Genomic DNA, 16,055 nt, shown 5'->3' on the forward strand with positions numbered 1-16,055 from the left:
TAAAATATAAAATATAAAAATACAAGGGACAATCGTCAAAAGGATCTAAACCTATAACTTTGGGTTTGATTTGTTCCAAAATAAGGACGAAAGAAAAGTCGGGTATTTTACTTCGAAACGCTCACCCTAACAAATGGCCTTTCATAACCTTAGGTGGCCACTACATCTTCTCCCTTAAATGCATGCAAATCCACACACACATAAATGACTCATCAAAAAAAAAAAAAGGAAAAAGATTAAGGCCAATCCGAAATTCCCACACTTTGCATATAAGGCCAAAAACGTGTCCAAAAAGGTTAAAAAAAAAGTTCCAAACGATTTCTTAACCATTCCAAAAACATGCAAGTCTTGTAAATATATATAGATACATCGCTGTCATATATAATTACAAAGAAGAAGAATTAGTTCTTGAATATTATATTGCCCAAGAGCATAGTATATTGTCATGATCATGAAATCCTTAAACTCAGAAATATCCCTCAAAATAGCCAACCCTATCAACCCCACCAACATCGTCCCATTAGACTTCAACTCTGTCCCTACATTGCCCGATTCCCACACTTGGACACCTTGCACCTCGGCCGACCCGTCGTTCACGGGCGATGATCATTCGGTACCCGTTATCGACCTTTTCGACCCGAATGCGGTCTCTCTGATCCGACAGGCCTGTGAGAGATGGGGAGCTTTTCAAGTCACCAACCACGGCGTGCCCTATGACCATCTCAAGGAGGTGGAGAGCCAAAGCCGTCGGTTTTTTGCTCTGCCGGCGGAACGGAAACTCCGGGTGGTTCGATCCGCCGAGAGCGTTACCGGGTACGGGTTGGTGCCCATTTCTAAGTTCTTTCCGAAGATGATGTGGTCGGAGGGGTTCTCCATGACAGGGTCCCCGGAGGAATACGCTCGCCAACTTTGGCCACATGAAGACTGTCGCCAATTCTGGTACGCGTAAATGTAGAAAGTTATTAGTGTCATTTCGTTTCTGTCTTTTCGGAAACATATTTAATATAATTCCACACATGTTAAATTCACACATTTTTTATCATGCTATTTTTCACGGCATACATTGTTTTTTTTTTTTTTTTTTTTTTTTTGGGCTAGTTTGCGGCATATATGTTTGATATTGCGGTTTTATGGTAAAAATCACATTTATTCCAAAAGATAGATAGATAAATAAATAAACTAAAATTACCTCAAAACTCAAAAGGCTACCGAGCTATTTTCTTTTTCTTTTTTTTTTTGGACATTATAAGTTAGGGATATATTTATTACTGTTAAATTTTATTAAAATCACATTAAAATTAAAAATGTACACAAAACAGATAATATTTTTACAGATTTGATAGCTATAAACAGAGATCTACTAATAGTTTATTTTTTCAAATTTATCTTGAAAATCTCTCTTTTTTTGGATTGTGTGGAATAATGATGGCAAAATGGTAATTGTGAAAACTTCGTTACTTTTAATGAATTTGTTAGAATGACTATCTAACAAAATGAAATTGGTAAAATGACATTTTTTACTTTTTATGAAGAACGACCATCCGATCGTTCTTTGTAAAAACTGGTCGTTCCGTAATTATTTTATAAATAAAAATTTTTAAAAAGTTATTTTATTAATAAAGCTTTCATATTGAGTAATTTTTACAAAGGCCTCTTAGATTTTATTAAACTCACATTAAAACTGAAAATGTATAAAGGACAGATAATATTTTTACAGATTTGATCTACTAATAGTTTATTTTTTCAAACTTATCTTGAAAATCTCTCTTTTTATTTATTTATTGTGTTTAATAGTGATGGCAAAATGGTAATTGTGAAAACTTCGTTACTTTCAATGAATTGCATGAATATGGGCTGCCATGTGGCGGGTTGTCACTGGTGTAGACTACGCTAACTGTAGGGGTCCTTACAATATAATACATGTCATGCATGCATTCTTGATTTGAAATTTCATAATATGTACTAATTTTTAAATTAAAAAAAAAAAAACCAGAGAACCAACGACAAAATAGAGACACAAACAAAAATGAAATTTTAGGACAGAGGCATGCATCACCATGCAGTGTCTTTCACGTAGCATTTAAACGGCGGTTGACGCAGCCTTTTCTCTCTGTACACATGAAATCAAAGAACTAATATTTATAATTTATCCCTTATCAGTACCGACGATTAATACAATCAATAGATTGTTTGTCCTAAAAAATATCCTAATAGAATAAGATCCACAATTTGTCGTTAGCATTACCTTGACTAAAATATCAAGGTTTATAAAAAAACAGTCTTTTTTCCAGTCTAAAAAATTTGGCATTTTTCAATAGTACGTAAAAATCCCATTTCAACAAATCACTCATAAATGATAATATATATATATATATATATATAATATCTCAAGTCTGACATCTTAATCAGTATGGTAACTTTTTCATATTTGAGAGTAACATTGTCTATTCGTATGTGTAATACTCAGTATACTTTAATCTATATATATCATTTTAAAATATAGTCTAACATATAAATCTAACATTGAGTGTTGCATTTAAGCATATCAAACATTACACGCATATATATATATATATTTGTCAAATTGTATGGGTTCCGGACTTAAGACTTTGTCTATATATATTATCAACTATATATTATTCAAGTGATGGATTTATACTTCAGCAAAAAATAATAATAATAATAATAAAATAAAAAGGGTGATGGATTTATACTCAATATACAGTTCTTTACATCGAAGATGATTATCTAAATATCGGCTTGTCTGCAACCGTAACACCGATGAAGAACAGGTTGGTGCATAGGAATAGGGTTATTCAGTCGGATGTGTAATATAGCCACACATGTAATTGTCTTTTTGCCAATATTAAATATAAAATACGGTCACTAAATATAATGCCCACGACATCTCTATTAGCAAGGCGGAGGCTAACGACAGGTTTCGCCTCATGATCATATATCTCTTGTTGGTGAATATGTGCATGACTTATTAACCCATCCAGAAAGTACTGCAAATGAATTTATAAGCTTCTCAAAAGTTCGAAACATTTACGTATGATTCGGTTTTTTTATTAATTTAATGTAGTTTTCTAGCTGCAAAAGAGCTCCTAGTATATATATAATTTAGATATCACTTGTTGGCTATTATTCTCCTAACCCTTTTCTCATGATGATATTCATGTTTTAATGCATGTTTCAATTGTGGCATTAAATTAGATGAGATCTAGTTTGTCATAATTTATTTCATACGATATTGTATAAAAGCAATAACAATACTCTATATTTAGTCGACACTTAAATATTAGTGATCACTGAATTTAAAAATAACTTATAAAGTAAATCACTGACAACCGACAAACATGATCAAGCACACTTAATGCCATGGAGAGTTTTAAAAAAGTTGTTAGAGGATTTTAAACCTCTGGGATAGCTTTTGTCTTTTGTCATTTCATGTAAGCCTAATTTATAATTAGTCATTGATGCAGACATGCAGTATTCATTGATTGGTACAAGTATTATTGTTAAATTAGTTATAGTTGTATTTTTAGAGTTGTGATAATTAATTTTGTCCAAATGAAGTTATTTTATTTTTATTCCATGGTACTTGTAAAATTCTTTCTAAAGAATCAAGGTCTTTTTTTTTTTTTTTTTTGTATTCCATTATCATTTCTATGCCTATTCCCATTCTCATTACCATTCAAGCACTACTGTAACCAATTCCACACCCTAACATCATATTTTCTGAAAGCTTTAAAGTTTAAATCCACAACATTCCATTGTATAGTTGTTACTTTTTTTTTTTTTTTTTTTTTTTTTTTTTTTGCATTTTGGGTATTTCACAGCAGAAATCATTCAAATGAGTCTGAGATTATTGTTCTTTTGCCCTTTTCAGTAGTGTGATGGAGATGTACCAAAAGGAAATGAAAGGACTATCTGAGAAGTTGTTGGAGCTGATTCTTAGGTCACTGGGGGTGAACTACGAAGATATAAAGTGGGCCAACCCCAAAAACGGGTTATCTAGTTATCAGGCCCTGCTACAGTTGAACTCTTACCCAGTCTGTCCAGACCCAACCAGGGCCATGGGCCTGGCCCCACACACTGACTCTTCATTGCTCACTGTGCTATACCAAAGTTGCATGGGCCTCCAAGTCCAGCGTAAGGAGGATATTGGGTGGGTGCCGGTCCACACAGTGGATGGTGCACTCATTGTCAATCTGGGAGACTTGATGCACATTATGTCGAATGGACGGTTCAAGAGTGCGATGCATCGTGCGGTTGTGAACAAGACACATCATCGGGTGTCGGTGGCATATTTTTGTGGCCCGCCAAAGGAAGAGAAGATATCATCGTTGATTCAGATGATTGATGACGATCGTCCTCGCATGTATCGTGGAGTGACATGGAAAGAGTATCTTGAAATCAGAGCAGCACACTTTGACAAGGCACTTGAGTTCATTAAAAATAATAATATTGATGATGCATGACTTGGATTGCTACCCTTACTTATTGATGAACACATTTTGCAAATACATGTTTGGGACATAGTTTTTTCTTTCTTTAAAAAAAAATATTTGTTATCTTAGAGAGAACAATAATTTTCAGATTGTACTGTTTCCTCGACTTTGGAGCATTGTGACATTTTAGCCCTTGAATGATTTTCCTAAACATAAAATTGGTCAATAAATTTTTGTAATTCAGTAGAGTAATTGTGTGTCATAACGTGAAATTTTTACAAAAATAGATGCATTGAGTACAAAAATATTCTTTAAATAACCTTAAAAAAAACAAGAAGATTTAGCAATAAATATAATTATTTCTATAAATGGGACGATCCCTATTAAATTCAGTAATCTTTGTTAATTTTATTGTCATAAGCCAAAATTGTTAGAAAAAAATAAAGAAACAATAAAAGAAAAGTTGGAGGACCAAAGTGCCACAAGGCTCATAATTCATAATAATCCAACAAAAAAATAATAAACTGTAACATTTAAGTTACAAATCAACTTTTTTTTTTTTTTTTTTTTTTTTTTTTTTTTTTTTTTTTAATTGTAAACTGAATGGTACAAATCAACATGTTAAAATGCAAGTATAATTTTAAAATTTGGGGAATACACATAGAGTTGTTCATAATTTGGTTTGGTCCGGCAGCACAAAACATAATTTTTGGTCTAGAGAAAATCCAAACCAAACTGTTTGACTGAAAAATAAAATAAAATCATATCGTTACAAGACAGTTTGGTTCAATCTGAACTTCGGTTTGAGGGCTCACAATATAGCCACCAATCTTTGGACATAGTAATGGCTCAACTAACTTTTTTTTTTTTAGGCTTTTTCCGGTAGACATCTTTATCAGTAGTATCAATTTTTGACTGTTAAATATGATCAAAATTATATCAAATTAAAAAAGTATACATAATAGATGATTTTTAATACATATCTAATAGCTGAAAAATAGAAAAGTACTGTTAATTTATTTTTCTTAATCCTACCAAAAGAACTCTTTTTTTTTTTTTTCCTTCCTTTTAGGTTTTTTGTTGTGTTTCTAAAATATTGGCCTCTTCCCATTTTTTTCGAAACAGAAAAGTTCAATCCCATAAGAAAACCACCTCCTTTGTTAATTATCTGCTAATTGTCTAATATCTCGTCCTGTTCATAAATGAAGTAATAGGCTTAATTCAAGACACCACAAATTGTTTAAAGAAAATAAAGTAAATAACAGATTTTTAGTATATAATTAAAATAAATAGTAGACTTTAAAAATATATTTGAAATAAATAATTGTTTACTACGTAATATTCTTTTTACGACTAAATTTTTTTTTTTTCCATGTAGTTTCTCTTTTTACGATTACTAAAAAGATCTTTTCACATAAATAAATATTTTTTACCACGTAAACTATTTTTTACCAACTAAAAATAAAACATTTACAAAATAAATTACCATTTACTTTAAATAATTTTAGAAGCTACTATTAATTTAATTTAATTTTATAAATCTATTATTTACTACAATTTCTCTTTCTTTACATGTCCATTTACGTTTAATGACGTAATAGGCTTAATTAAAGGCACCCTCGCGAATTAGTTTACATGTCCATGCATGACACGTCGATTCAAATATGGATTGTGTATTTATCACAATTAAGATCCGATGTCCCATTTTCTAATTTTATTGATCTTCCATCCGATTAAATTTTAATACCTTATGAATTGATTAAGTATTTTAGTACTTGCTTCACATTCATGTGGTGAAACTTAAATTGTCAAATTTAAAAGACATGATAAATACAGAGTGACGGAACAGCTAATGAGAGGAGAACGAGAACATCATATTTGAACTTGTAATTATCAGGAAACAACACGTTTTGGGTAAACTAACCGAACTTGATCGCAAAAATGAGGTTTAATAATAAAAGGCACTTTTTTTAATACACTACCATAGAATTCTTCCACTTTTTTATTTTTTATTTTTTGGGTGGCTGAATATAGAATTCACCTTAATTATAAAGATCCGTTAAAAGGGTAATGGCATAACAAAACTGAATATACGCTTGAGCCAGCATCCAGTCACCTGATCACTATACGTGTCTATGCAAAATATTGAAAGCAAAGAGATATATAGTCTATAGATCAGACACAAACTGACATAATATGAAGAAAGTAACCTTTACATTATACCCCCACCGTAATTTGAACAAAAAAAAAAAAAAAAAAACACATGTTTCCTCCAAGTTTGTTTGACTAAGTTGTTAGCTCTAGTATGATGAACTTCTTTTCGGTTACTGGGACTGGGTGTATAAAGACCTAAAAACCCTCGTCACCATCTACAAAACGGTTTTGTACCAAATACAGAAACTATATAAAGTCTTTAACTTCAAAAATATCTGATTTCCAACTGTTGTTTTCCTTGTGTAGTGAGCGAGTGTGAGAGTATTACCCATTTTGTCAGGAAAAAGGGAAAAGTAAACGGTCACTGCCAAAGCTTAACGCACTTGTCATGACTAGCTGAAGCTACCAAACCAGAAACCTTTGACGCCGCCAGAGACGATACCAGCTTGTCGTGCGCGCGGATGCTCATTGTTTTGTTCTCAGCCATGTTCCAAATCTCCAGAGTCTAGATTTTTCACCACAAGAAAATTAAAACCCGGTAAGAAGAACGCGTTTTGAGCGTGATAATTGGTTGTCATTGATATAAAGGCAATTGGTGTTGTGGATTAAAATTCCTAATGCTTTGGGCAGTAAATATAAAAGAAAGACGAGAAGAAAGCCCAAACACAGGATTTTTGGTTGTTCAACCTTAATGTGACAGCTTCACCCACGTTATCAATTGCAAAGAAAATTACAAAGGAATCACACGACTCGCACCTCTCAAACTTGGGTGTTTTTCTCTCTACTTTCATCCCCAAAACCGGGTATCCCCTAATATAAGTAAAATTAAGGCAACAAAAATACGTGTTAACTCCACGTCTTGACGATAATGAGACTCCACACACACAACTAGAACAAACACGCCTATCATGCTTGTCACAGAGCATCAATTCTAAGTAGTAATCTTTCTTTATCCGTGAAGGCATGGTACACCATATTAGAAGGCTATATTGTATTGTTTAATATAGTACGATGTTCGACTATGAATTTGTATTTTCCAACTTAATACGTCCTCTCTACTTAATACTATTTAACAGTTTTAACACCGTACAATGTTATAGTATTACACAAAACAGTACTTCATTAACTATTGCCTATCACGATCATCAAAACAATAGCCAATTTATAGTTCCCTAATATCTTTATACGTTAATGTTTATCAAAAGTGTGTTACGCCAATCATCAATGATGAAAAGCATTTGGTAATGAGACTAAAAGAAAGGAGAGTGAGTTAAAACTTGCCTCATAACAGCCAATCACCAAAATAGGACACGTCGGGTGGAAAACGCAAGTGTGGAATTTGTTGCCAGTACAGCTCAACTCATGGACAAATTCCCCTTTGCTACCAGAGCCAACATTCCACACCCTAACCAAGTCATCGCTCACAGACGCCACATACTCTCCCGATAAATCCCAACAAACAGAATGGACAAGGTTTTTGTGACCCTGAGATGACAATCCATAAGATACAGAACTAGAAAAAAGCACGGCGAATGCAAGAAAAACAGTTACAACTTAAAAAAAAAGGATAAGGAAGAACGAGATAGAGAGAAGCATATTCAGAAGCTTTCAATATAACACAGGGAACAAGGAGAAAACAAGTGTCCAGCACCAGAAATTTTGCTTATAAAAAGGGCCACCAATGGAGTGTATGACTCTACAAGCTTTCCATTCAAGCACAAGTTCTTCTCACGAAAAACAATATCTCATTAATGTTGGTAAAAAATTGACAACCCATCAAAATAAAGTACCCATACATTCAAGCACATAATCTATTATATTTACTTGACAATCTTTATAGGAAAGAGTTAATCTGAATAATATAAGAATTAATAGAAAGTTCATAATGAACCTGTAACTTGAGCCTGCAAACTTGAGTCTCCACATCAAGTAGGGATACAAAATTGTCAGCGGCCGCTGCGAGAATCCTTCCAAAACAAGGTTGGAATCTCAACTGGGTTGCTCCACCCTAACAAAAGTAGCAAAAGTGATGTTAATTGTCTAAGAGTGGTTAAAGCAAACCAGCTCTTGACGTTTGATAGATTTTCAATGAAGGCATGATTTATACCTTGCAAACTCCAGTACAGCTACCATTCTTGACACCCCAATATCTTATCTCACTATTATTATCGCAGGAGCAGAGAAGGTCCTCTTTGCTGGGGTGGAAGTCCAGAGACATAACAGTTGTAGAATGTCCCGTGAAAGTCCGAATAGAAAAGCCAGGCTGCAAAACAAAATCATTCATCCGTGCACATTAAAAGAAGAATCCTTTTCTGTAACAAACAGACAGCTCCACAGAACTGGAGTAAAAATACAACAAAATTATTACAGAAACATATCTCAACCACGCGAAAGTTTCAAACAGGTTCAACTCAGTTTCACCGAGTATAATCAATGAAAAGAAACTGTAAGAAATAACATTTACAAACCGAGGTTAAATGCAAAAAATAATAATAATAATAATAAATTTTCAAAAATCATTCATTAATTGATATTTCAATAGGCGCCTAAGAACAAAAAAATTAAACCATGAACTGTCAAATCCAATATCAACCATGCAAAAAAGTACATCTTACACCAGCTTTTGTTGCTTCATATTTACTCAATTTGAGTTTGAGTTTAATTTCTATCATCACTTGGCCCAACAAAATGAAAATGCCTACAACCAAGTCAAATTCATCTCAAGCTCAAGAGACCTGACAATTTTGTAGTAGCAAACAGAATATCTAGTTTTCAATGAGATTGAAAGAAAATGTTACACTAACATTGTCAGCATCCCAGACCCTGACAGTTTTGTCAGCAGAAGATGTGGCGAGCCTCGACGCGTTAGGACTAAAACGCACATCAGTTATCCACTGTGAATGCTCTTCAAGTGCAGACTTCATCATGAAGGACTCAGTGCACCACAATAGAGCCTGGGTACCAAACGCCATCAGGGTTAAGAAAGTTACATTGCTTTGTAAACGCCAAAGAACCAACTAAAAAGGGTCGAATTTTAGAAACTCATAACTGCAGCACTAGCATTTCACATGTTAATCACGTTTTGCAGAACAATTTTAATCTAGCCCAAGGCTTACTTTTCGATCATGTCCGCCTGTAGCCAGCAATTTTCCATCAGGTGAAAAGTGACAGCATTCAACTTTGTTTGTACTAGCAGGAATAACCCGTGCTTCCTTAAAGGAGAAGCCTAGGGTTCAAAACAAAAATCTTAGCCTTAAATTCAATTTCTATACATATCAAAGCATCATTAATAATAACAACATGCAATTTGAATATATAAAAATTTGTATTCATCGTACCTTTGCTGACATCTGCACACCGACTGACTCTGTCTCTAGGATCAGCATCATCAGATAAAAATGACTCGACATTATCCTCTAGAGATCCATCATCAACGAAATCACCCTGAAATCATTGCCCAGTGGCATTATTAACTGCCAAACAAACTGCTACAGATAATACTGAACAAGAAAATAGCATTTTCTTAATTAGAAATGGAACAAACTAAGAGAAACGTAGCTGCCAATGAGAATCTGAACCTCTAAAACAAAGTTAGTTCAACAAGTGACGTGGGATATAGAACATAGATCATTCTTATGGAGAAAAAAATGGTGTCCGATCTTTCATAAGATAGTTAAATTTATCAAATAATCATTGTTTATCTGAGCAAAAGGTAACGTTAAGAAATAATAACTAAGAAATTGCTTACACCTATAACCTTCAACTTGTTCAGGATTTAAAATGTTTGAAACTGTAAGGAAGCCACCAAACTAAATAAAAATGGATCAGTTACTTCTATTATTGTTTTGAGAACACACACAGCACACAAAAAATAATAAAAAAAGAGTCAATCTCAACCGTTTTCATTCGCATTTCAAAATCTCTTATGGAGAAATACCATTTCCAAACCACTTATGAACACATGAACCTCTGCTTCTTTCTCTGCATTAAGAACAAAATCTTTTTGTTTATTTACTTATTTACAGCTCCAAAAATATGAGCAAGACTAACTACAAGGGGACGGAGTTGGCACTACCAGTTACCAAAAACAATAATAATAGTTCAATATTAGGATGACCAAGAAGCATAGTTAGCCCCAATTAATGAAGGGGAAAGACAAAAGATGCATAAAAAACGAGACAAACACAACTTAAAGTTTGCCAATCCAATTAGAATAGCGTTATGCATACCAATTGATTTGGTGCTGTTGTAAGTGGGCCCATACCATCTGAGCCAAACATAAGTAGAGGCTTAGAGGAACCGCCATTATGGGGCAAAGTTGGCATAGACATAGCATCACCTGGTGTCTGAGTAGAAGGCGTCGAGGGCGAACTGGGAGATGGTCCTGTGGTATTTGCCGTCCCTGAGCTATTGGCAGGACCTGAAGATGACACGGGCTGCTTCCTCTTTCGCCCAATTTGACTTTTTGAAGCCTTAAACAAGAGGATAAAACAAATCAGAGACTCCAACCCCAGTAAACAAATTCTCAATCCTAAAGAAGATAAGGAAATTTTTGGACCCTAATAACCAATAATTTTCAAACTGAACCGACTTTGGCATTATGCTGAGATTTAAATCTTAAAATAAACGAGAAAGGAAAGTAAGCTAAGCAAAACTGAGAGAATAGGGGCATAAAGCATGTGAGACAGCCAGATATTAGAACAGAAATTATCTCCTTTTTTACATTTATTGACCCAGTTATAAAAAGAACATTGAAATGAATCTGCATTTTAGGAATACTTATTTGTGCCAAATATGATCAAGTTGAAAAAGACGAGAGACAGACAGACATGTTACAATTATACCCAAACTTAAGAAGAAAGCAAACCTGGTCATTTCCTTGAAAGGAACTAGACATGCTACCATCTGCTGTGACGCTGCCCGCACCAAGCACCTTATCTTGCTGGCGCATTTGCTGGTTTGAATTTTGAGGAGTCTGACTTGAAAGCAGATGCTGCTGCGAAAATTGTTGCTGCAGTTGATTGTTATTCTGCAGGTGTTGATGTTGTGACTAATACATGAATCTATAAGCAAATAATATTGGGAAGCTTAGAAGAAACTGCCAATCCTAAAATGTAGAAACATTGTACCTTAAGCAACATATCGGGATCTCCACAAGGTAGTACAGGGCAACCGACTTGGACTGGTGACCCAATATTAGATACATCGCCAACAGAACCTAATTGGCCATCCTTACCAAAACTCATACTTCGATTACCAAGAAGCATCCTAAGTCTTCTGGCTTCCATATCATTGGCAGATGGGGATCCTAAGTTTTGCTGTGCCTGAAGCAGAAGCTGCTGCTGAAGTTGATTGTATGGTTGAGGTGACTGCAGCAAAGGATTTGATTGCGGAAGAAGTCCAGAACGAAAGCGGTCGAGCCCCTAAAAAGAAATAAATGTCCTCAAAATACAAAAAGCAAATCACTTGCAACGTGAATTTATCCGAGAATCAATCGATATACGATGCTACAATCTGTGCACACAGTGCAGAATATAATGATACTGCTCCACACTCGTTAAGGGGGGAAAATGAGTTTTTCAATACGTCCAACATAGGATTATTTACAAGTTTTGACCAGATACATATTTATTTCTCAGGTTCTGGCGTGCTAGTTGTCTTTATCCATCTATGCTGGATTATAGTTTCGAAAACACAACCCTGCAGTTCACTTAATAGCAAAATGCATTTGCCCACTGAATCAACTACTGCTGACTAACCAACTTCGTCTTTATGAAAATGACCACATCAAAGGTATATAGATGAAGAATGCAAAAGCAATACAGATTTGGAGTTTTGTGACATACCGGCAAAGGCCAACCTTTCAGAGTCAAATTGTTACTGCCTTGATTTGGGCCTGTATGATGATCCAAAATTGTTGAAGACCAATTTTCATATCAAAAAAATCATACAAATGAGAATAAGAACACTGAGAAGGCCAGAACAAAGAAGACAAAAAAAAAAATGTTAAAATAACAACGCTGAAGAATATATTGAAGTTTTAAAAATCCCTCTTTAAATTGCATTTATGAGTAAGGGTTGCAACAGACATTTTGCAACCAAATGAAAATGGGTTGTGGGGGGAGGGGGAGTGCAGTGGGGTTGGGGTTGGTGAAAACGAGCAAGCACAAATGCATACAAAGTCAATTGCAAGTTCAATTTTTCGTAATCAAGCTCTAACTGAGAAGGGCAGAACAAAGAAGACCCAAAAAAAAAGGAAAACAAAAAACAAAAACTTTTGAAACGGAGGAGTGCGGGAAAGAAAAAATAATTAGTACCATGAATGCCAATCATTGATCCTTCTGGACCAGCACCTTTGGAGTTCATCATCTCACCTTTATCCTGTTATAGCATACAAGACATACTAAGGTAAGACAATTACAATCATATTCACATAGGAAACGAACAAACTGAAAACATAATAGACCTGTGGTGACGCAGGAACAGAGGGAAGTTGCTGGCTTCGATTCTGTGCTTGCTGAATATTTCCAGAAATACTCCCAGGTATTCCATGAAGCATTTGCCTGAAAGGCAACAGTAATAGAACATAAAGCAAAAAATGCATATGAAAAGGCCAATCAGACAAAGGGTGTAAACAATAGAAAAAGCAACTGAACCGTGATTCTGATGATAAATGCAGTTTTTTGAACAGATTACCCAGAAGGTTGGCCACCCAAAGCAGCCGCTTTCAACAATGACACTTGATTTGGATCCAGAATCTGACCTGCGTTTTCACCTAACCTTTGCTGCGCAACAAATCTATCATTAATACCCGAAATGAAATAATCTGAAGAAAAGACATATCCCTAGTTCATTGCGAAAAAATTACCTTCATAGCAGCTTCATCAAAAGCATCCTTCTGTCCAGGAAGCTTTAATCTTTCCTCGTACATTTTTGCTGCCATGGCACTTGCAGCGGCAGGGCTCTGCCTCATAAGCATGTCGTTTCCGCCAACAAGCGCATTGGCCACGCCATTCAAAAGCTGACCCCCATCTCTCCGCTGCTGCTGCTGCTGCTGCTGCTGCTGCTGCTGTTGCTGTTGCTGTTGAGCATGCCTCTGCAGTAGAAGCTGCTGCATTTGCATCTGCTGATTCGGAGGCACCTGCTGTGGCTTCTGCTGTTCTCGAGCTTTAGCCAGTTGAGTCTGACATTTCCAAAAAGACATTGGGAAGACAACAAATAAAAAATAATAATATTTACAAAACGAAAACAAGAGAAACTGAAAGTAGAAAATTCCATCAACCTCAATGAAAGATGTAGCTGTTTCTGAATGCTTCTCATTTGTTCTGGCAATGAATATGTCCCAAAAGACAGACCACCATTCAAACAGAAATCCACCAGGTGCATCAATAGCTGAACATGACATTTAAACAATCAAATAAGCAATGAAAAGATACAAAAATTGACCAGACCGGAAATGTTATACTAACTAGTATATCTTTATCTCTTATATATATATATATATATATATATATATATGCTCTTACCTACAGGATCCACAGAGACTTTGCCTTCATCTTGAAAAGCCTTAGCAGAAGCATGAAATTTCCTCTTTATAAGGTAATCATATATGTACACATCCAACCTAACCTCAAAAGAATCAGAAACATTTTCACCAATCAGATATTCATTCGTTCAAAAACGCAAATTTGACAATGGTAGACCGTCCATTGTCCAATATGCAAAACACAAATAAAACGCAAATGGAAACTTTAAACTACGAATCAAACACCCATAAGAAAAATAAAAACGGAGTTCAAAGTTAACGTTGGTACTGTTTGGAACTAAACCACGCAAAACATTTTATTAGCTTAAAAAAAAAAAAAAAAAAAAAAAACGAAAAGAAAAGCCTATATTCAACCAAATGTAGCAAGACTTGGTTGAGGTGAATTCCCTTTTTTCCTTCTTGTCTTTTTTGGCTATTATATGAAACTAATAGTGAAAATTACACAAGTGCAAAAAGAAATCCCATTCCCCATTACCTGTTTTCAAAAGGTTCAAATGACAGAAAACCCCAAAATCTCCCCTCCCACCCCATAACATAGTCCGTCCCAATAAATATTTTTTTTTTTTAAAAGGACAAATTAAACCCAGAACCCAAAAAATGAGAATTCCTTAAACAGCAACAATATTAAGAGCCTGAAAATTTTTAAAAAAATGCCAAACAAGAAGAGGACATTTCAGAAACATACAAAAACAATAGTGGCCATCACAAAATACCCTTAAAGAGACAACCCTAGACCCAACCAAAAAAAAAAGTCGTACAGGAAACACAAAAACTACACAAAAAAGCATATGAAAAAGAAAAATGATCAAAAGCTAAAAAGGTTATCATCATTAAGCAGAGCTCAAGCTCGATCACAAACAGTTTCATAAATAAATAAACAAAAGAAGAAGAAGAAGATCGCCCAAAAGTAACCTCCCAACAAAAATTTAAAAAATAAAAAATAAAAGAAAGAAAGAAAGATAACCCTGAAAGACAAAGAGATAAAACCCATTCAAGAAAATAAAGGGGGGAAAGAACAAACCCAAAAAGGGAAAAAAAAAAAATTGAACTGAAAACCCTAAGACCAAAAACTAAAACAAAAAGCAGTAGACCAAAAATGACGACCAACCCAGAAAACTAAAGACTTAAAAGAAGATTTCAAGCGAAAAAAATAATGTTAACAATATTAATATACATATATGTATATATATTTTGAGTGCATGAAACTCACATTTTATCGGCTTCCCAGTGAGTCTGAGACATGATTACAGTAATATTAAAGAAAAAAACAAAAAAGGAAAGAAAGTTGAGGAAATGTTTTCTAAGAGAAGAACGAGAAACAAGAGAGTAGAAATTCTATTCCTCCGAGGTTTCACAGAACTCTACTGTTTATTCTTTTTCTTTTCTAAGAAGAAACCTCCCATTTGAAGACGATGACCTTCATTTTATACTATAATATAAAATAAATAAGATAACATTATTTTAATATATTCCCTGAAAAAAATAATAATATATGTTTTTCACGTTTCTGGTTTGTTCCGTCTTTTTATTTTCTTTTTATTTCTTTCTTTTTAATTTTTTTATATGCTTTGTCTTTTTGGGTCAGGACTGGAAAGGGGGACACCTTTGGAAAATGGAAAGGTCCGTTCTTTGTCTATGGTACTGCCAAAATTTCACGCAACCTTTTTCATAATTTGGCATGGGTAGTTTTTTATTTGAGTTTTTAATTTTAATTTATTATAATAAAAAGTTTATATAAAAAATTATATTATAATTTTTTTATTACATTAAAAATTTTTACATTTTAATTTATATTAAAATTTTAAAACGGAGAATTAAACGGGATTTGAGTTTTATTGTGTATATGATCAAAGTTATATTAAATTAAAAAAATATAAAATAATTTTTAATACAGATTTAAT

The 16,055-nt window shown here is 34.1% G+C and overlaps 2 protein-coding genes across 5 annotated transcripts; one reads left to right on the plus strand and one right to left on the minus strand.

The window, feature by feature from the left end:
• Positions 1-451: 451 nt before the first annotated feature.
• On the plus strand, positions 452-4,484 carry LOC21408296 (gibberellin 3-beta-dioxygenase 3). The gene is made up of 2 exons (XM_010100648.1): positions 452-939; positions 3,893-4,484. The coding sequence occupies exons 1-2, from the start codon at positions 452-454 to the stop codon at positions 4,482-4,484; spliced, it is 1,080 nt and encodes a 359-aa protein (XP_010098950.1).
• Positions 4,485-6,656: 2,172 nt separating this feature from the next.
• LOC21408297 (transcriptional corepressor LEUNIG) lies at positions 6,657-15,542 on the minus strand. 4 transcript variants are annotated; one of them, XM_024167295.1, is made up of 18 exons: positions 15,365-15,542; positions 14,135-14,232; positions 13,891-14,000; positions 13,477-13,791; positions 13,305-13,393; positions 13,075-13,171; positions 12,926-12,989; positions 12,455-12,504; positions 11,738-12,031; positions 11,476-11,604; positions 10,838-11,080; positions 9,947-10,052; positions 9,725-9,834; positions 9,413-9,562; positions 8,716-8,871; positions 8,500-8,616; positions 7,890-8,093; positions 6,657-7,113 (listed from the first exon to the last, which is right to left on the minus strand). In XM_024167295.1, the coding sequence occupies exons 1-18, from the start codon at positions 15,394-15,396 to the stop codon at positions 6,970-6,972; spliced, it is 2,508 nt and encodes an 835-aa protein (XP_024023063.1). In that variant the 5' UTR covers positions 15,397-15,542; the 3' UTR covers positions 6,657-6,969. The 4 variants fall into 4 exon arrangements, with proteins under 4 accessions (XP_024023063.1, XP_024023062.1, XP_024023060.1 ...); XM_024167294.1 differs by having other exon boundaries at positions 11,476-11,619; XM_024167292.1 differs by having other exon boundaries at positions 11,476-11,658.
• Between the last annotated feature and the right edge of the window lie 513 nt (positions 15,543-16,055).

Source organism: Morus notabilis, unplaced genomic scaffold, assembly GCF_000414095.1.
Source record: "Morus notabilis unplaced genomic scaffold, ASM41409v2 Scaffold100, whole genome shotgun sequence".
NCBI classification, from domain to species: domain Eukaryota; kingdom Viridiplantae; phylum Streptophyta; class Magnoliopsida; order Rosales; family Moraceae; genus Morus; species Morus notabilis.

Bases quoted from the DNA above. Each gene is read 5' to 3' on its own strand.
- LOC21408296 (XM_010100648.1), top strand. From the start codon at position 452: ATGAAATCCTTAAACTCAGAAATATCCCTCAAAATAGCCAACCCTATC. The intron at 940-3,892 runs GTACGCGTAAAT...TGCCCTTTTCAG, and splicing joins GAAGACTGTCGCCAATTCTG to TAGTGTGATGGAGATGTACC.
- LOC21408297 (XM_024167292.1), bottom strand. From the start codon at position 15,396: ATGTCTCAGACTCACTGGGAAGCCGATAAAAT. The intron at 12,032-12,454 runs GTATGTCACAAA...ATTTCTTTTTAG, and splicing joins TGAAAGGTTGGCCTTTGCCG to GGGCTCGACCGCTTTCGTTC. The intron at 11,081-11,475 runs GTTTGCTTTCTT...CTCTTGTTTAAG, and splicing joins CCTTTCAAGGAAATGACCAG to GCTTCAAAAAGTCAAATTGG.